At 58.5% G+C, this 18,993-nt stretch overlaps 2 protein-coding genes across 8 annotated transcripts in view; one reads left to right on the forward strand and one right to left on the reverse strand.

Moving 5' to 3' along the window:
• Nucleotides 1–11,385: 11,385 nt before the first annotated feature.
• Nucleotides 11,386–15,540, forward strand: SLC25A39 (solute carrier family 25, member 39). Of its 4 annotated transcripts, none has more exons than XM_004684087.2 (12): nt 11,386–11,536; nt 12,534–12,633; nt 12,756–12,815; nt 12,932–12,976; nt 13,182–13,315; nt 13,631–13,698; nt 13,811–13,935; nt 14,129–14,302; nt 14,409–14,518; nt 14,730–14,811; nt 14,890–14,970; nt 15,072–15,540. In XM_004684087.2, exons 2-12 carry the CDS (start codon nt 12,549–12,551, stop codon nt 15,185–15,187), a joined length of 1,080 nt encoding a protein of 359 aa, XP_004684144.1. In that variant the 5' UTR covers nt 11,386–11,536; nt 12,534–12,548; the 3' UTR covers nt 15,188–15,540. The 4 variants fall into 4 exon arrangements, with proteins under 4 accessions (XP_004684144.1, XP_012581770.1, XP_012581768.1 ...); XM_012726316.1 differs by having other exon boundaries at nt 13,206–13,315; XM_012726314.1 differs by lacking the exon at nt 11,386–11,536 and adding an exon at nt 11,634–11,919.
• Nucleotides 15,541–16,125: 585 nt separating this feature from the next.
• The window catches only part of RUNDC3A (RUN domain containing 3A), a 9,251-nt gene continuing 6,383 nt past the window's right edge, over nt 16,126–18,993 (reverse strand). For 2 of the 4 annotated variants that reach the window (XM_012726311.1, XM_012726310.1), the window contains exons 8-11: nt 18,790–18,947; nt 17,867–18,007; nt 17,649–17,755; nt 16,126–16,702 (exon numbers count right to left, since the gene is read on the reverse strand). In XM_012726311.1, coding sequence (XP_012581765.1) covers nt 16,560–16,702; nt 17,649–17,755; nt 17,867–18,007; nt 18,790–18,947 — 549 coding nt within the window. In that variant the 3' untranslated portion in view covers nt 16,126–16,559. Of the gene's footprint in view, nt 16,703–16,917; nt 17,279–17,648; nt 17,756–17,866; nt 18,008–18,789; nt 18,948–18,993 lie in introns of those variants that run through there. The other 2 variants (XM_012726313.1, XM_012726312.1) reach the window with 1 other exon arrangement.

Consider the following 18,993-nt stretch of genomic DNA (forward strand, 5'->3'; position numbering starts at 1 on the left):
CCGGCTCAGGGTCCAAGAGTGGATAAGGCTCCCACTGAGAATCGGGCTGTTCTGCACCCCGAGACAGGTCATCTCCTTCCTACAATGAGGATGCTCTTGTTGGTCACACGGGCAATGTGATTTTTGAAAGCATTACTTATTTATGCATTCAAGAGCTGAGGTACAGCCCAGAGGTGTGGTGGGTGCGTGTGAGAGGATTCACCAGAGAGAGTGGGGAGCAGAACAGGCAGAGGCACTGAAATGCACTGCGAGGGGAGCCGTGGGCAGGTCAGGAGAGGCCTGCACCATGTGGGTCAGCTCCCTGGCGGGGCATTGAACTGGTGCTGCAATGGCTGTGGTCAGCTTCACAGGGCTGTGACTGTACCGTACCCTTCACCATCAGGGAGGCCCCACACAATGTAATTTTTATGAAATGTCAGTACATGAACCTACTAATCACAATGACACAGAACGGGGTTGGGAACAACTCGAGTAATTGAAACAAGTATCACAAAATCCTTAACTCAGCGATTCTTAAATAGGGGTCACTTGGCCAGCTGGGACATTTGGTAATGTCTGGAGACATTCTGGGAGGGTCACAACTCTGGGAGACACTACAAGTGAGCAGAGACTTTCCTTCCAGTGCACAGCCCCACAGCACAGGCGTGTTCTGGACGCAGCTGTCACAGAGGGTCACAGACTTTCTCTGAAAGACCTTGTCGTTTTCTTCATGCAAAGCCTCAAAGCCTCTTCCCTCTCATTTGTATATTTTTAAACTAATGCTGTCATCTGATTTCCCAGCAACAGAAGATCATAGAAGGGGGAGGGGGAGTTGGGTTGGGTGTGTGTGTGTGTGTGTCGAAGTTTCTAGAAGCAATCGCTTTAAGTCTAGCAAGTCCAAAATCTGCAGTGTAAACTGGCAGGCTGGAGACCCAGGGGCCAGAGATTATGAAGACCAGATGCAGTTATTGGAAAGCTTCCTGCTGCCTGGAGAGGCGGGTTACTTTATTCTCTTCAGGTCTTCAACGGGTTGAACGAGGACAACATAGGGCACAGCTTCCTTGAGCCAACCCAGGTGCTCCTCTCCTCCCAAAAACACTCCAAGTTGACTGCTAAACGAGCCATCTCACTGCACTGCCCTTTGTTCATTTTTCTTCCAGCGTGTCTTTTTCTTGTTGAATGATGGGGAAATCTTTATGGAGTGTGGATAGCATACGTATTGCAGATGTCCCCCCCCCAATCTGTCATGTGTCCTTTATCTTTATTTATGGCACCTTTCATGGTCAGCAGTGCTGTTGTGTCAGCTGAAATCTAGCAATCAGTCTTACCCTTTGTGGCTTCTGCTTCCCTCCCCACCTTGCTTAAGAAGTTATAAATATGTTCTTTCTGGTTTCTGTCCCTGCTGAAGCCCCAGCTGGTCTGGACCCCAGAGGCCCTGTGCTAGATTTCAGGCACCATCGTGACAAGAGTTTCCACAGGAGCTGGTAAGGCACGGCCTGGGTGCACCTTCTGCCTACATGGGGTGGGGAGCTTCTTTCGCTTCCTCCTTCCATTTCTCACAGCTGCTAACTGATTCTTTCAGTCACCCCTGCAGAGTTTTCACCTTTCCAATGTACTGTTCTGCCCGCTGAAAAGTCATACTTGCCCCAGGGTGGGGCCCTGGGTGGGAACCATTGCTCCTGGGATCTTGGATGCTAGGTAAAACAGGGTCCCCCGTTAAATGTAGATTTCAGATCAGAGATGATCTGTTTTTAGTGTAAGTATGTCCCGTGCAATACTTGAGACATAGTAAATTGAAAAATTATCCATTGTGGGGGCTTCCCTGTTGGCACAGGGGTTAAAGACAGCTCTTAAGCTCGGTCAGCCACTACAGCGTGCATTCAGTCCCCGCTGGCCAGGAAGCTGACCCACCTGGCGCGGCAGACCTCTCCTGACCTCTCCTGCTCCCCTCAGCAGTGAACTTTGTCAGTCTGCCTGTTCTTCCCACTCTGTCTCTGGTGAGTCCTCTCATCCCCGCACCTCTGGCCTGCACCCCAGTTCTTGGATGCAGAAATAAACAAATCTTAAAAAAAATATCCATTGTGAATCTGAAATTCAAATTGCACTGAGCATCTGGTATTTTTATTTGCTAAAACACACAATCCTGAAGGCTAAGGTTGGAGTGAGGACACAGCCACTCCCTTCCATCCCCCTTAGATTCCCCCTTCCTGCCTGAGTCATCTTTGGGTGAGCAATTGTTGCCCCAGTTCCTGAGGCACCAGCCCTCGTCACTGGGCACCTGACTGGTGATCTTGTGGGCTCTGGCCATCTGGGTGGGTGTGGAGGGAGCAACCAGGAGCAGGCTCGTGCCCAGGCCAGAGGCTGTGACTGGGTATTTTTGACAGAGATGCTCAATGGAATCAGTGCCCGAGTTCCCATCTGGGCATCAGCCATGAGCTTCCCCAGTGCCAGGCGGCAGTTTCCTTATATTGGTGGTGGTTTTTCATCCACTGCTATTGTTAGTGAAGTAAAGCACACAAATAAACCAGTCAAAGCTCGTACAGAGCAACACTCTTGTCCTTTCTCCATTCCTACCTCACAAGTCCACTTTCAAATGCTTTACGATTCCTTTGCATCTCTAAATCAGGATGTGAATCACCCACTGCTCTGGGCAGTGGGTGAGCACTGTCCTGCTCCCCAGTCAGCTGTGGCTGGTCTACCTGGCCTCGGGCCACATCCCTGTTCCAGCAGAAGGTGAATGACAACCTTACATCCGGCTGCGGGGCGTGGGACACCGGCCGCTAGGTAGAAGCAGGGAAGGGAAGCCGTGACCTGGCCCGGCAGGGGCCTGGGCTGGAGGGGCCTTGGGGTCCAGCTGCCCGCTGGAGTCACCTGGGTGCTTTAGCCACTGCAGAGACCCTGATGTGCAGGTCTGAGGATCCCTCCTCTGACTCAGCTCCCCCCTCCTTTTTTTTTAAGATTTATTCATGCACACAAGAATTGGGGTACAGGCCAGAGGTGCAGGGGGTGGGAGGATTCCCCAGAGACAGAGTGGGGGGGCAGAACAGACAGGTTGACTGAAATACACTGCTGAAGGGAGCAGGAGAGTGACAGGAGAGGTCTGTTGAGTGCCCTGTGGGTCAGCTCCCCGGTGGGGGATCGAACTTGTGCTGCAGTGGCTGCGGACAGCTTCATAGAGCTGCTCTTTAACACGTTGCTGACCAGGGAGGGCCCTCAGTCCCATTTATATGCAAAGAGGAACCTGCACCTTGGTGAGGAAACTCCTGTCTGGCCCCCTTCCTCTTCTGACCTGTAGTCCTTAATGTCTCGCCTCAGCGTCCAGGTCTGTGCACTGCGGACTCAGCCTGCGGGCCCTCAGCAAAGGGCCAGAGGCAGCTGGACTCAATTAAGAAAGCCCCCTCCACTGCGGTGACCCCTCCCCAAGTCCTCTCAGCTGCCCCACGTCAGCCTGAGCGATTGCCCAGACACCCCGGCCCACCCCACTCGCTCCCTCCTGGCCCTGGCCCCCAGGTCTCTCCGAAGTCTGTGTGGCTGCCCCCCCCACCCCATGGGCCTGATGTCCGAACTCCGCCCCCAGCCCATCTCAGACCCCTTTGCAGGACACCCCTCCCACTGAAAACCCCAGGATGGGAGACTCAACCCCTCAGCAATGGGGTAGTCACGGTGTAGAATGAACTTCGACTTTTCTTCACCCCGATTTGAGTCAATGTCCGCTTCCTCCAGGACACAGAGGGAGGACTCTTTCCTTGTTAAATGTCCATTTCTTATCATCTCAGAGCCATGGAGATGTGGAAAAGAACTTCCCGGTGGGAGCAGGAATGGACCCCAGTGAGTCTCCGGGGGACACAGTGGACTCCAGGATGGGCAGGAGCAGGTTCCAGAGGACAGAAGTCCGCACTGTTCTGGAAGCTGCAGAAAGAGCTGGGGTCTGAGCGACAGGAGCGTCGTTGCCTGCGAACTGAGGCCCAGAGGTGACCCTTGCCGGCTGGGTGTCTGCGGCTTATTCCTTGACCCTAGGTGACGTATTAGAGACGGAGCTGCGTGACACCCACACAGATGGCGCTCCGGAGGGTGCATGCCTCGCCTCTGCCAGGCGTGGTGGCATTCCTCAGTGGGCTCATTTCCTTCTCCCTCACCCCAGGATTGAATGGGTGGCATTTATTTAGGGCTAAAGAAGTGATTTTCCTATTAACTTTACAAAATCGGTGATTGAAAATCTGACCAACCAGGTTGGGAAAAAAGTCCAGTCAAACCCAGACAGGCGGGCATTTCTCCAAGATGCCCTCACCTTTCAAAGCACCCTGTCCCTGCCCTCGGGGGTGGGGGTGGCCCTGGGCCTGGACACTTGGGAGGGGCTAGGTCCACTAGGCAGTGTGGCCAGTGGCGGCCTCCCTGCGGACACGTGGAATGCCCTTCCCACCCTGTGCCCTTCTCAGAGCCAGAGAATCCACTGGGGGTGGCCCGGCCTCCAGTGACGGCTGCGTCATTGGTGGACTTGGGCGTTGGAAGCCAGTCCCTGCCCGGACAGTGAGGGAGGGAGCTGGCTGGACTGTGGAAGTGGAAGGCGGTTTGGGTTGTGGGCAGTGTTGACTCACTGACTGTTACAGCTGAGATATTAATGAGCACAGGGAGCTTGAAAGAAGCATCAAGGTGACGTTTTGAAGACCTGCTCTGTAGCTGCCCTCTGGAGAGGGCGTAGTATTCTCTCCATTTCACGGGTGGGGGAGGTGCTGACGGTCTTGCTCAGGCTACCAAGGGGTGGTGCGGGCTCCGCTGGGTGCTGACAGGTCAGCTCCATCCTCCCTTCCAGTGCTTCCAGCCCACCTGAGCTCCCTTCCCCAGGCAGGTTCTGGACATCAAGAAATATCTCCTCCAAGTCACTTGGACAGGCCACTTAATTCTGAGACTCAGTTTCTTCATCTGTAAAGTGGGTACGCAGCCACCCCCATGTGCCCTCTACCCAGTCATGTGAGGTTCAAATAGCTTGATGGCTATGAAAAGCCCTTGTAAACTGGCACATCAAAGACAGGAGGAATATTTTTAGGACATCAAAGGAATTCCACTGGTTAATATGATCATCTGTCTCTGAAGCACTGAGCCAGGGCATACATGAGGAAACAGCTCAGAGAGGTCAGCTCAGAGTCAGCTCAGGGTGCAGGAGAGGGGCAGAGAGGAGGCAGCTGAGTGAGGCGTAGGGAAAATAGGGTTTCCTGGCTACAAATGTGCCCCTGCTTCACACATCTCGGCTCCCTGATCTTAAGCCTCCCAACAGTCCTGGAAGGGACACAAGGCTGGAGCCATGACTCTTCCCATTTTCAAAAAGAAGACAAAGCTCCCCAACAAGTTAGTGGAGAGATCTGTATCCGATGCCTATCAGGGGACTTTAATTCTCTCTCTCAGGTTAGCGTGATCGCTGGTGCACTTGACCTCCAAAGTAGATCTTACCAATATTTACCAAGATTTACGTCACGTCAGGTTCCATACAATGCCTGCTCCCCTTCCGCTGCTGCCACAAGCCTGAGAGGGAGGTGCAGGCATTGTCGCTGCACGATGAGAGAACAGGCCCAGAGCGGCCCAGCAGGTTTTCTGGGGTCATGCTGGACTCCGGGGCTGCCCAAGGCCTGTGTCTGTCACTGTCCCAGTGTTCTTGCAACCTGAGTTAGTGTGACATCCCGGCCCACCCCCTGCCCACAGGCCTTATCATGGGGGCCTCACAATCAGTGTTTCCTGAGCCTCTACTTCTCCCTTTTTCTAGGCCACCCCAAACCCTCCCTAGCATGTGACCTGTTTCATCACCCTCACAGATGTCCTGACGCCTGCAGTTGTCTTACAGAGTCACGCACTTGTTCGTGTCTCTTGAACTAGAAAGTGAACAGGGACCTTGTCCTGGCTGTACCCCAGGGCCCTCAGCAGTGTGTGGCACACAAAGCACTTAGATTTTTTTTACAGATAAATAGAGAGAAACTCAGTGAATCAGAAACAGGCTCACGTGAGCCGTGGTCAGCAGGGACAGCTCCTGCTTGGTCTGGGTCACTGCGACTGGACCAGGACTCAGCCTGGTCACACCATGTGGCCTCTGTTCCTGTCTCTCTGAGAAGAAGCATTCGCAGGCCCCAGAGGCAGTGACCACTCGGGATAGATAGTGTCGGGGGCCGGGGGGAGTTGTTTCTGAGGTTGGTTCTGGACAGAGGCAGGTCCAAAGCCTGTTTCTGGTGATTCATGTTCTCTAATTCTCCTGCCACCTTCAGAAATGAAGTGCAGAGATAATATACTGTTTTCTTGGTTTTAAGATTTATTTTATTCATGCTGGGGTGGGCCCTCCCCTGGTGGCACAAGGGGTTAAAGTGCAGCACTGTCAAGCTGTCCACAGCCCCTGCAGCACGAGTTTAATCCCTGGCCAGGGAGCTGACCCACGGGGCGCAGCAGACCTCTCCGATCTCACCTGCTGCTCCCCTCAGCAGTTTGTTTCAGTGGATCTGTGTGTTCTGCCCACCACTCAGTATCTGGTGAATCTCCCCCCGCACACCCTCCACCACACCTCTGGCCTGTGCCCCAGTTCTTGTATGCATAAATAAATAAATCTTAAAAAAACATACCAGGCCCTCCCTGGTGGCGCAGGGGGTTAAAGCACAGCACTGAGAAGCTAAAGCCACTCCCACATGAGTTCAATTCCCGCCTGCCCTGGAGGTGACCACATGGCGTGGCAGACCTCTCCTGACCTGCCCATTGCTCCCCTCAGCAGTGTACTTTGTCGATCTGCCTGTTCTGCTCCCCACTCTGTCTCTGGTGAAGACTCTCACTGCCCCTGAACCTCTGGCCTGTATCCCAGTTCTGTATGAACAAATAAATAAATATTTTTTAAAAAATACCAAAAAAGTCAAAAATATATATATACACCATGTTTTCTATAAATCTGTTAAACGTCAGACCATAGTATAAAGGGAAAATAAAAGGGACGTCACTTATGATAACGACTTCTGTGCGTGGAAGCTCAGCCTACTCCCATCTCCTGCTGGCGGCCACTGGCCACAGAGAGCTGCTGGTGCGTCCTAGCGGGCTGTCGGCTCAGTTGCCGCGAGGCCACTGGGATGCTGTTTTCTGAAATGACCCTGTAGGAAAGTTCCAGTGAAGTCCGTCTCCCCTAGGACTGAACAGGTAGTTTGATTCCTGGACAATTCAATGTGTGTTATAACCACTCAAAACAGGTGAATAAGCGGCAGCTAGCTTCCAGGTCAAGCAATTATGAGGAGGTTTCTCATGCATGTGGTCGTCTAACAAGACAGGAGAAAGCTGAGCGGGGCGGGGAACAATCATTCCTTGCTGTGTCGAGCTGCCCTACACTGTAAGGGACAGTCGGAGACCCGGCTCGCGGGCTATCAAGCGCAGGGTCGGATCCGGTGAGCACCACGCCAGCCTCGTAATTCCGAGCGCGCCCCCTAGGGGGCGGCAGCGCGCCGGGGAGGACGACGGCCTGGCGCGGTCTCCCGTGCGGCACTTTCAAATTTGTCTGTCTTGGAGGTTGTTTCACTTCGCTATGTGGAGATCTACACCCCCACGTGCAAGTTCTGTCACGCGGCTCCCTTTCGATCGCTTTCTACTGTTATAAACGAGGCTACAAACGAAGGCTGCTTCGGCGCGTCTGTCCGCCCTGGAGCGAGCGCGCCGGAGGAAGGAGCCTGGGAGGGGTCCTGGCGCGCGCGGGTTTGGCTTCTGGAATTCTGATGGGTTTGCCCTAAACGGCCTTCCGCGAGGTAGACTAAGGCGCAGTCCCCCAGTTGAACTGGAGCAAGAACCGGGAAGCTCTGGCTGGGGTAGGAGGGCGGCGATTCTGGAAGGTCTTAGCCAGGACCCCTGCGCTCCCCGACCACGCCCAGAGTCTCCCCCCCCCGGGAACAGCGGGTATCCCGAGACTCTCCCATCCACCCCACCCATCGCGTCAGCCCGAGGGGGAAGGAGGAGACTGGAAGGTCTTTCCCTAGCCAGGGCTGATCCTCGCTTTTCTTGTTTTTAACTTTTGAAATAAAAATTTTGTGGCTTTTTCTGGTTCTATTAACAACACACGTGTATTTCAAAAGGGAAAATCACTTTCCCCACCAACTTCTAATTCTGTCAACTTTAACAAAGTAAAAATCTCAAGAATGGTGCAACGAGCACGCATCCTGGGACTCACCAGTTGTTCAGGCAGCTACTTCAGCTTGCTTCTCTTTCTAGACCTTTTGAGACTAAGTAGCAGGCCTCATAATGCGTCATTCCGCAAAATCACAGCATGGTCATCATGCTCAAGAAACTGAATGTCCATAACGCAGTAGCTCCAGTCTGGCCTCACTCAGTTTTCACCAGCGCTGTACCTCCCCACCCACATCTGCCTCTCACCCCCAGCCCCCACAAATCTCCTCCTGCCCCGATAGTTCCTTCAAAGATAGGACTTGGCTGTGGTCTCTGGGCCTGGACATTTCTTCCCAGGCTCAGTGGCCAGCCGCCGCCTCCCTCAGGGGCTCTAAGAGCTGGTTCCAGCTCCTGCACTCCTTGGTGAGGACCTGAACCCCACGGGCCTTGGGGGCTCGAGCTGCAGGAGACACTGCCCTGCTTCTGGGCATGTCCTGGACGAGTTCAGCCTCAGTTTACCTTCTGTTTCGGTAGCCACCCCCACCTATCTGTCCGCCCTTGCACATCACTGGGTTGGTTTGCTATTTTCTCTACTCGTACAGTTAAAGGAGTTTGTTTTTTCAAAGGATGGGAAAGGTGGTGATGGCCACGCGAAGATGGCCACGCGGAGCCACATGCTGCCTCCAGAAAGACCACTGCATCTGCTGTTAGTGCGAACCAGAGGTGAGTCAGCTGGGACAGTGGCCGCATCCCCCTTAGTCCTCCGGGCTTGCTTCTCTGTACTGTAGCCCCCCAGGGTTCCAGGGTTTCCTGGGGCCCCAGGGAGCTGCTGCACCCTGAAGCTGCCCTGATGGTCCTTGACCCACCTGTGGATGGTGGGTGACTTCTCCAGACTGCTGCCATCTCACTGGGCTTGGTTTTCTACACCTCAAGTACTGATAGGTGCAGAAATGCACCTTCTTTACTAGGCTCCAGGACCCTCTGGAACCCCAGAGGGTTTGTTCTCCCTCCACATGGTTCTCATAGATGTGACATCAGCGTCAAAACTATGCTATGCATCAGCAGGATAGATGACAGCAGCCTATTTTCTGACAAGGAAAGTGAGGTGTAATGACAAACCCAAAGTCCTCCTATTGCAAGGTGGGGGTGGGGAGGAATGCAAACCTCTTATTCTACTGTTGGGGAAAACTGAGGCTCAGAGATCATCAGGTTTGATTTCTGGCTGTGCTACTTAGTGGGGGTCTTGGCTCTGGGAAGTAGGGGGTGTAAGGAGTTATTATTTGTGCCTGCGTTTGGAGGAGAGGTAGGTCCAGAAACTGGTCCCACAAAGGCCCTTCCCTGAACTTCTGTGCCAGAGGTTTGGGGATGGGGGGATGATAATAATAATAATAATGACCGTAATAAACAGGGTATTCATGCCACATGCCAGACAGATCCTCACATAATTAAATAATGTGAGACAGCAGTATTGTCAGCAGCTGCTATTTTTATAAATGAGGAATCCACTAAGGTGAGAGCCCCCAGCGCTTTTGCAGGAGACTGGAGCTAGATGCTCCCTGGCGCTGTGCTCTTGAAGCGGGAACTGATGCTGCCCCTGAAGTGGGAACTGGTGCTGCCCCTACAGGCCGAAGTTCTCGTAGCTCTCTGGGATCGTGGGTGTGCGCGGGCTAGGGGTTCCCCGCTGGGAGCAGAGGGGTGGGGTGGGAGCTCCCCTGGACTCAGGCAGGGGGCTTTGAAGTACGGCTCGTCAGTGGACGCGACCGTGGTGCGATTTGGCCTGGAGGTCACAGGTTTCCTCAGGTGTAAGCCGGGAGTGTGTGGAAGAGGCTGGGCTCTCCTCCGCCCTGGGAAAGGACCTCAGTTTCCCCTCTATGCACTGGGGACAGCACTCGCGGCCGTTGGCTGGCCCCGGTAGGCATGACTTTGAAGTTGTGAAGGGTCTTGACAAGGCCTCAGCCGGCCGTCTAGAAAATAATTTTGTCTTTTCGGATCTCAGCTTAGTCCTGGGAGGAGCGTCTCTCTTGGGGCCTTTCGACCCGGGGCCACTACTCGAGTCTCTGGTTGCGCTTTCCCCGCCCCCTAATTCGGCCGTGGGGAGCCGCAAAAATATTTTCTTAGGGAAAGCTGACGGTTGGCCCTTTGGAATCCACGTGCTAATCCGGCGTGCGCCCGCGGGCGGGGCGGCTCTAGCCCGGGACGCGACCACTCCGGGCGTCTTGGGCGGGGCAACGGTGACGCCAAAGTCCCGGCCTACTCTACTTAAAGGCGCAGGCTCGCACCCCGATTTCGTTTTTTCTGTGTTAGGACAAATAATCACCACCGCTCACGTCTTAAAGGCGAAGCGCGGTGGGGTGTCGGGCGCGGCGCTGGCGCGGGAGAGAAAGGCGTCTCCCTAAAAAGCGGGTTCGGAGACGACGGCGCGCTCGCCTGTCACCCCGACAAGCAGCCTGATGGGTGGCGCGTGGTGGGGTGCTGTAGTCTAGGTACGAGCTCTTAGACTGGGAGCCTCAGTTTCACCATCTGTAAAGTGGGTTCACAAACAACCCACTTCTGAAAGTAGGGGGGCAGAAATGACGAGCCGCGAGCACCCCGCACACGAACGTCGGCCCCTGCCCTCCCGCTCCGTCCTCCCACTGCGCTGGGCGCTGCTGTCACTCTCGGGGGTCGCACGGAGGCGGGTCGGGGCCCTGGTGAGCCGGGTAGACCCCGGCGTTCGGGCTGGGGGCCAACCTTACCCCGGCCCGGCGTGCCCGACCCGGCTATAAGCCCGCTGCCCCCGCTGCCCGCACCCACGGCGCCCCGTGGATGGTCCAGTGACGCTGGAGCAGCACCCCTGGGTTGTAAAATGGGAACGCAGCTCCTTGCTGTTTGAAACGGCGAAGTCGTAACCTCCCAGGCGTCCGCCGGGTGGATGTTTGCCACTGGGTCGCCCCGCGGCTTTGCAGGGCTGATTTAACTCCCGCCGCCGCGTGGACGAGGGCGCAGAAGCGGGGGGAGTGGGTTACCCCACGCCCGTCTGGGGAGTCGGAGGGCGTCCTGGACTGCGGGCGCCGCGCTCGGCCCTGCCGGTGGGGGTTGGCGAGAACACCCTCCGGCTGTGTGGCTGCCTCCAGGCTAGACGCGACGCGGACTGCTGCGACCTCGGCGCGCCGGCCGACTGGGCGCGGGCAGCGCAGGGACCCGGGCAGCGCAGGGACCCGGCCTCCGCGGGTCCCCGGGAGGGCTGAGTGGGCGGGGCCGCTGGCACTTCGGGCTCGCGGCCAGTTGGCCCTCGGGGGCGGGGCCTCATGGCGCGGTCCCGGGGCGGGGCCGGCTGCGCGGCTTTCGGCGTCGGCGTCGGCGTCGGCCTCCGTGTGCGGCGAGCGCGCGCGTTCCCAGCACCGGCCGCGGAGCCGCCATGGGCCCGCCCGGCCCCAGGCGCCCCGCCGCGCGAGCACCAGCTTAGAGCCAGGTGGGCGGGGCGAAGCCGGGCTTGAGGTCCCGCTAGGAGTGGAGGTCGGAGTGGGGCCTCGGGGTAGGGGGGCCGGGGGGCCCGAGCCCGCCCGGGGCTGGGGCCCGGCAGTCCCGGGCCTCGGGCTGACCTAGCCGGCCTCTGGGGCGCCCCGGCGCTTGTCGCCTGCGGCCGGAGAGCGCCTGCCGCCTCTTCCTCGCTCTTCGCGGCTCCCAGCCCGGCTCCCGGCCTCTGGTTTGGGGGTGGGCGGCAAGGTCTGCCTACTGGCCCCGGCCGGGGCTGGCACTTCCGGCCCCGGGAGTGGGGATGAGGGGGTGTCCGCGCCCCCAGCCTCCCCCGCCTGCGGTCCCGAGAAGGCGGGCCGACCCCTTCGCTTCTGGCAGGTTTGTTTACACGTCTCACTCGCAGCCCGGCCCCACGTCCACGGCCGGTGACTTGGGGTTCGCTCCTCGAGGCCGGGAGCTGGAGCTGTTGCGGCTCAGGTGATCTTCGGCTGCGGGCCAGTCCCGGTGCCTGCGCCGCGGAGGTGCCGCCCAGGGCTCTGCAGGGCCGTTAGGGCGCCCGTTGCCCTTTCGCAGTGGCTCGCTGTCCCCCTTCCTGGCGGCTCCGGGTGACCTTGGGCGGGTCACCGCCCTGCCCCAGCCTCAGTTTCCCCACGCGCTAAGTGGGGCTGACAGTTACTTTTTTAGAAGGTGATTGCGAGGAGTGCTTGAATTCACACTCAGTGGGTGGAGTAGGGGTCCGGGTAAAGCCCCCAAATGCCCCTGCCTCATTTCTGCCCTTGGCACTGATAGTGTTTTTGCGTAGAGGAACTGGGGTGTCGGTGGGGGGAGGGGGGAGAGGATTCACCAGAGACCTATGCTGAAACACTCTGCTGAGGGCAGCAGTGGGCAGGCCGAGGCCCTGTGCAGAGACTCAACCCCAGGCCACCAGGGAGACCCTGACAATGACTGGGGGGAGGGGGCTGTGCTCCCAGTGACTGAAATTTGTTTCTCAGGATTGAAACTCCAAGATGGCTGACCGGGACTCCGGGGCCATCAGCCCCTTCCAGCAGATGGTGGCCTCAGGCGCGGGGGCTGTGGTCACCACCCTCTTCAGTAAGAGCTGGGAAGGCTGGGGGAGAGGGCACCTGGAGATGTGGGCAGCTGTGGGCTGGCTGCGACTTGGGCGGAGGAGGGTGTCAGTCCTGGGCAGATCCTCAGACCCGCCCTCCCCCCAGTGACACCCCTGGATGTGGTGAAGGTCCGCTTGCAGTCTCAGCGCCCCTCGATCTCCAGTGGTGAGTACCCCACCCTGGGACCAATAGGGGGTGGTACCTGGGCGGAACAAGGGTCTCACAGTCGCAGTCCCTGGGGCTGGTGGGGCTCTCCTCACTGGGGGTTCCTTGTATTCCAGGGCTGACGCCACCTTCCAGACTCTGGAGCCTCTCGTACACCAAATGTGAGTGCCCGGAGCCACGGGGAGCCAGCCGGGGCCCCGGGCGGAGTATCCCTGCTCCGTGGCCACTGTGGGCCCGACAGTGTGGACTAGCCAGCCAGCCCTGTGTCCTGCCCGGGAAGGTCCACCCGGAGACTGCAGGGCTGGGCGCCCGCCAGCCCCAGGGTCCCAGGCCCCTGTCACCCCAATGGTCCCTCTTCTTCCCCAGTGCGGCCTTCTCTCCAACCCACAGGGAAGTGCCTTCTCTACTGCAATGGTGTCCTGGAGCCCCTGTACCTGTGCCCAAATGGTGCCCGCTGTGCCACCTGGTTTCAGGACCCCACTCGCTTCACTGGCACCATGGTGAGGACAGCGGTGCCCCAGCTGCGCCTGTAGCTCTCCTGGGCCGTCAGGCAGCAGGGCTGGGAGAGAACAGGTAGTGCAGAGCCTGTGGGTGGCCAGCTTGGTTTGGGAAAGTAGCCTCTGGGGTTCTGGAGGCCGTGCGCCCCGGCCTGGGCTGGGGGGTTGTGTCCGTGGAGGCCAGAGGGCCACTGTGCCCGCGGGCCCAGGGCCATGGCACAGCCAAGGCTTTCAGCCTAGAGCCCAATCAGGCCAGCCCCGTCGCTGGCCTTGCTCACCTTCCTCCTGCCTCCCTCGGGACGGTGACTGCCTGGCCAGGACGCCTTTGTGAAGATCGTGAGACATGAGGGCACCAGGACCCTGTGGAGCGGCCTCCCAGCCACCCTGTGAGTACCCTGCTCGCATGGGCCCTCCACCGCGCCCCTGGCCACTGGCTGTCTGGGGCAGGGCAGGCAGGGAACTTCGGGAGCACCTCCCAATATCTGCTCACACCCCCAGGGTGATGACTGTGCCTGCCACAGCCATCTATTTCACCGCCTACGACCAGCTCAAGGCCTTCCTCTGCAGTCGAGCCCTGACCTCTGACCTCTACACACCGATGGTGGCTGGTGCCGTGGCTCGCTGTGAGCACAGCCCTGGGCCCATGACCTTCCTCGGCCCCTTACCACCACCCGCTCCACTCTCAAGTACCCAAGTCCAGTCCTGACTCCCAGCTCCCCCTTCTGCCAGCCTGGGGGTGGGGCGTCCTGAGTCCTCAGACCTTGGGGTGGACTTCCATGGGAACCTGAGTCCCCCCGCCCCGCATTGTCCCCTCAGTGGGCACCGTGACTGTGGTCAGCCCCCTGGAGCTGGTGCGGACCAAACTGCAGGCTCAGCACGTGTCGTACCGGGAGCTGGGCACCTGTGTCCGGGCTGCGGTGGCTCAGGGCGGCTGGCGCTCGCTCTGGCTGGGTTGGGGCCCCACTGCCCTTCGGGACGTGCCCTTCTCAGGTAGGCACCAGGGTGCAGGGGGTGGGCAAGGGAACCTTTGGGTGATGTGGGTCAGTGGAAGTGGGAGGTGCCTCGTGTCCAACGCTTGTACCCATATGTCCCTAAGCCCTGTACTGGTTCAACTACGAGCTGATGAAGAGCTGGCTTGGCAGGCATAGGCCGAAGGACCAGACATCGGTGGGCATCAGCTTTGTGGCTGGTGGCATCTCGGGCACGGTGAGTTGACTGGGTTGGGGGTAAGGCCAGCCGATCCTGTGTCCTTGTGCCTGAGGTTTGCCAGAGATAGTCCTGCACACAGGTGCATCAGCTGCTCTTCGTGGAGCCAGCTCGTCCTCCCTAGGCCAGCCTGGCGGCGGCTGGCAGACCACCAAGACAAGGAAGGGGCCCTGGAAATGCAGATGACCCTCTCCTGTCCCCACCCCATCAGGTGGCAGCCATCCTGACTCTGCCTTTCGATGTGGTGAAGACTCAGCGCCAGGTTGCTCTGGGAGCTGTGGAGGCTGAGCGAGGTCAGGGGCCAGCTGGTATGGGGGAGGGCACACCGGGGTCCCTCTGGGGTCTCACCGCACGGGGCCTTCCATGTACAGTGACGCCCCTGCGCGCTGCCTCCACCTGGCTGCTGCTGAGGAAGATCCTGGCTGAGTCGGGCACCAGGGGGCTCTTTGCAGGTGAGTGTCTGTGTGGATGTGTTTGTCCACACTCTGGTGGGGCTGTGGGGGCTGGGGCCCCTGGTTCTGGCCTCTGACCTCCCCTCCCTCTCCCACTGCAGGCTTCCTCCCCAGGCTCATCAAGGCCGCCCCCTCCTGTGCCATCATGATCAGCACCTATGAGTTCAGCAAGAGCTTCTTCCAGAGGCTCAACCGGGAACGGCCTCTGGGCCCTTGAGTGGGGCCTAGGATGAGGACCCCATCTCTTCACAGGCAGGGTAGAGCAGGAGACTGAGCCAAGTGCCTTTTCCTCAGCACTGAGGGGAGGGGTCCCAAGGGTGCGGGCTGCCCCTCCAGGCGCGCCCAGGCTCTCCTCAGACAGCTTTTTTCCTGCTGAGCCCCACAGATCATCACTTTCCTATCCCCCCCGCCCCCCAAATTTCAAGACCAAATTTGCTAACTGCTCCTCTGTCCCAGCGCTTCCCTGCGTGTTTGCTGTAGCGGGCCTGCACCCAGGAGCCAAACACCCTGGGCTGGTTGTAGCCTGTACCCACCCTGTTTGTTCCTTGAGTCTAAAGATGATGAACTCTCTCCGCGCCTGTGACTGTGGGCCCAGGGCGGGTGGAAAGTGGGCCTGTCGCTGCACGGGGGAGGCTGGGAGGGGCCTGGCTGTCGGCCTTGCCTGCCCAGCTGGCACCCGTGGAGAGCGCCACCTCCCTGGCCAACAGAGCCAGCTTGGGGTGAGCACCCAGCGGGGAGGGGCTGACGCAACCTCCTGGTGGTGGGGGAGCTCCCACTGGTGCCCACTGACGATGGCTTCGGGTGGCTTCACCGCTGGCTTGGGCCTGCGGAAGTGCCCACGTCTGAGTCAAAGCTGAATTGCCCAGGAAGGCTGAAGGCAAACGGCCCTGCCCGGGGCTTGCCTCTTCCAGCTGCCCCCCAGATGTGCAGCGTTTCCTCTGCTTGGGTTAGGCAGATTATTGAAGAGCATGAGGTTGAAGGGTCAGTTACGCATCTTGTTCCTGCTCTGGGCAGACACCATGCAGAGGCCACCTGCTCCCTGAGCAAGATGGGCCGCTGCTGCGGGCAGGCTTCCCATGCTCATGGGCCGGCTCTGGCTCCCCCATCTTGCCTCAGCACAGGTCCCCTGTCCCAGCCCCCACAGACAACTCTGTCCTCGGTCCTCTGCTTTTTATTTACCTGATGCCCTGGAAGCCCCTCACCATGGGGGCCGGGAAGGAGGGGCTGGGGAACACGCAGGGACATACGGGAGGGCCGTGGGAGGTGGGGCTGCCGGGGCTGCCAGCTCTTGAGGAGGGCGGGGCATGAGTGGAGGACAGTCCAGTGAGGAGCCAGCCAGGAGTCAGGGTCATCGGGAGAATGGGTCAAGCTTCCCGCGGGCTCCTGTGGCCTCGGTGGCCCTGCCTCCGTCCCCATCAGCTTCCCTTTTCAGTGACTGCCTTCTTGGGCAAGAGGCCAAGGGCTTTCCCAAATAACCTGGCAGGATGGTCAGCAATCTCTGGCAGGGTGGCTGGGGTTGGGGACTCTGAGGAAAGGTGGCAGGTGTCCATGCCCCTGGCAGGTGGGGCTGGCACTGCCCGCATGGGTCCTCAGCTGGGGCTCAGTGCCGGGCTGCCCTCAGGACTGTCGCTCACCAGGCACTCGTTGGATTTGAAGCTCGCCAGGGACTTGCAGCTGGGGATGGAGGCCAGAGAGCCGCAGAGGCCCAGCATGGAGGGCGTGGGGTCCTTTCCTGGGGAGAGAGGGCGGTGAGACTGGGCCAACCAGTCCATCTGTGTGGGGTGGTGATGGAGCAGGCAGTGAGGGGTCAGCCATCGTTACCCCCCCCCCCACACCAGGAGGTTGCCCTGATCTCGGGAGCATGTGCCACTTCCATTCACCCTCAGTGAGCCCCGGCCCTGGCCAGCTGCGGTGCTGGGGACACTATTGTAATCGCCAGCTTATGTCTCTGTCTCCCCTTGAGGTTTAGCCTCTCTTTGTCCATTTATTAAATACACAGGAGCACGTGCTCCGTTCCAAGAACAGGAATACAGAGTGGACAAGACACGGTCCCTGCCCTCAAGGAGCTCACAGTCTGGTGGGGAGACAGACACACAGTCACAAACTGATGGGGTTCCATGACCGTAATCTGCCTTGTGTCAGGAGATCTAGGATCATCAAACAATGGTTTTAAAAAAAGGAAATCCAGGCACTGGGAAACGAGGGTGGGAAAACCAGGGTGAAGGCCAAGGGGAGGTCAACACAAAATGCATGCGTTGAAGTCCTGGACATTCGCTTCAGCGGAGCCACTAATTTGGCTCTGAGCTTCCTGGTAGCCAAAGAAAAAGGGGAAACAGTGGTCAGGAAGAGTGGTTCGTAGACCGTTGGCAAAATGAACAAATACAGACTGAAGAAGCCGTGGGAATCTGAGTCCTTTGACGATGTCATACCAAATGGCCGTTGACACAACTATGTTGACATAGTACAGATCTCCCTATGTTTTAATCAACATTGTACAGATGGGGGCAGCAAGGTGAAGTTAGCCAGCATATACGTAGGGATTTGCACCTTGGTCTGCTCACCCCAAGCTCTAATTGCTGTACTAAACTTCCAGAGGGGTAAGGGAATCTGGGCCTGATTACATCCCCCAGACCTTGCCTCAGCCCTACTTGGAGGGGTGCTGGGTTGGGGGAGCTCACCGATGGGGCCCCAAGGCTCCTCATCCCGTTTGCCCTCTCCCAGGCGCTGGGAGTCCGAGCTCAGACTGGCTTCAGCTGACAGCGGCTCCGGGCTCATGAAACTGTGTCTGGCAGAGCAGAGAGCTGGTGTGCAGGCAGAGGCCTACAGCCCGCGCCCCCACACCCCACTCCCCCAGGGGGACCAGCACAGGCCTAAGCCGAGCCTGGCAGGGGCTTACCGCCTCCGGTAGAGCTTGGGGTTATTGGCCCCCTCAGCTCCGTTGAGTGTTCCCAGTGATGGCCATTGGTTGACCAGGGGTGTGGTAAGCTCCTTGGAACTCTGGGCCAGGGAAGCGTGGTCACCGGGGATCAGGCCTGTCCTGGGATGGGGAGGGGGGGTCAGGCCTGGCTGGGAGAGGGAGTGGAAGTGGGGAAGGGAGGCTCAGCAAAGGGTAGGGAGGGGGTTAGGAATAAAACCTGGGTAACAAAAATGGGGATAGAATGTTGAGGATCAGTGGGGGCAGATCCTGGGAGTCAGTGGAGGGGTGGGGGTGTCAGGGGTGATAGTGATGGGTGTGCTCATATTGAGGATTAAAGCGAACAGTGGGGTGTTGTGTGAATTGGTAATGGAGCTGATAGATAAGAATAGTGTGGGAATCCTGAAGCGTAAAGGGGACAGGACAACGTGCTGGAATGTCAGGGTGATGAAGAGGTTGGGGGGGAGGCGTTAGTGAGCACCATAAGGAGTGAGATATGGGGGTCCCCTCGAGCAATTAAGGTTAGTGGTCCATGTTGCAGAATGGGGCTGTTGAGCGGATATGTAATCGCGCTGGTAACACTGGAGGTACCTGGAGACTGTTTGGGGGAGGGAGGGGAACTGGAGGGCCGATGTTCATGCTAGATGGTCATTCCAGCTGAAGTCGGAGTTGGGTCATTGAAGGGCAAGTGTTTCTGTGCGCAGGGTTGGGAGGTTGGCACTGCATTTTATATTGAAGATAATGTAGCGTATTATTGGAAAGAATCTGGGTGGATGCGAGGATCAGTGGTTTGATGGCAGTTGAGTTGGGTCAGGAAAGGTGACGTTGGAGTCAATGTGGGGGCAGTGGAGGGGCCCCCTGGGGGGATGTGCTGGGCGGGGACCAGGGTAGTTGGCGGTGCTCACAGCTGCTCCTGTAGCTCCAGGATCACGCCTTCCAGCTCCCGCTTCTCGCGCTGGTTCTGCGCGGCTGCTTCTTCGAGCTGCAGCTGCAGCCGCCGGTTCTCCGCCTCCAGGTCCTTGAGCTGCGATTCGCGCAGACGCACCAGCTCCTCCAGGTAGCCCTGCGGGAAGCCGGCTCAGCCCGGGCGGCGGGAGAGGGCGTCCCGC

The sequence above is a fragment of the Condylura cristata genome, unplaced genomic scaffold (assembly GCF_000260355.1).
Source record: "Condylura cristata isolate star-nosed mole 26May11 unplaced genomic scaffold, ConCri1.0 scaffold00017, whole genome shotgun sequence".
NCBI classification, from domain to species: Eukaryota; Metazoa; Chordata; class Mammalia; order Eulipotyphla; family Talpidae; genus Condylura; species Condylura cristata.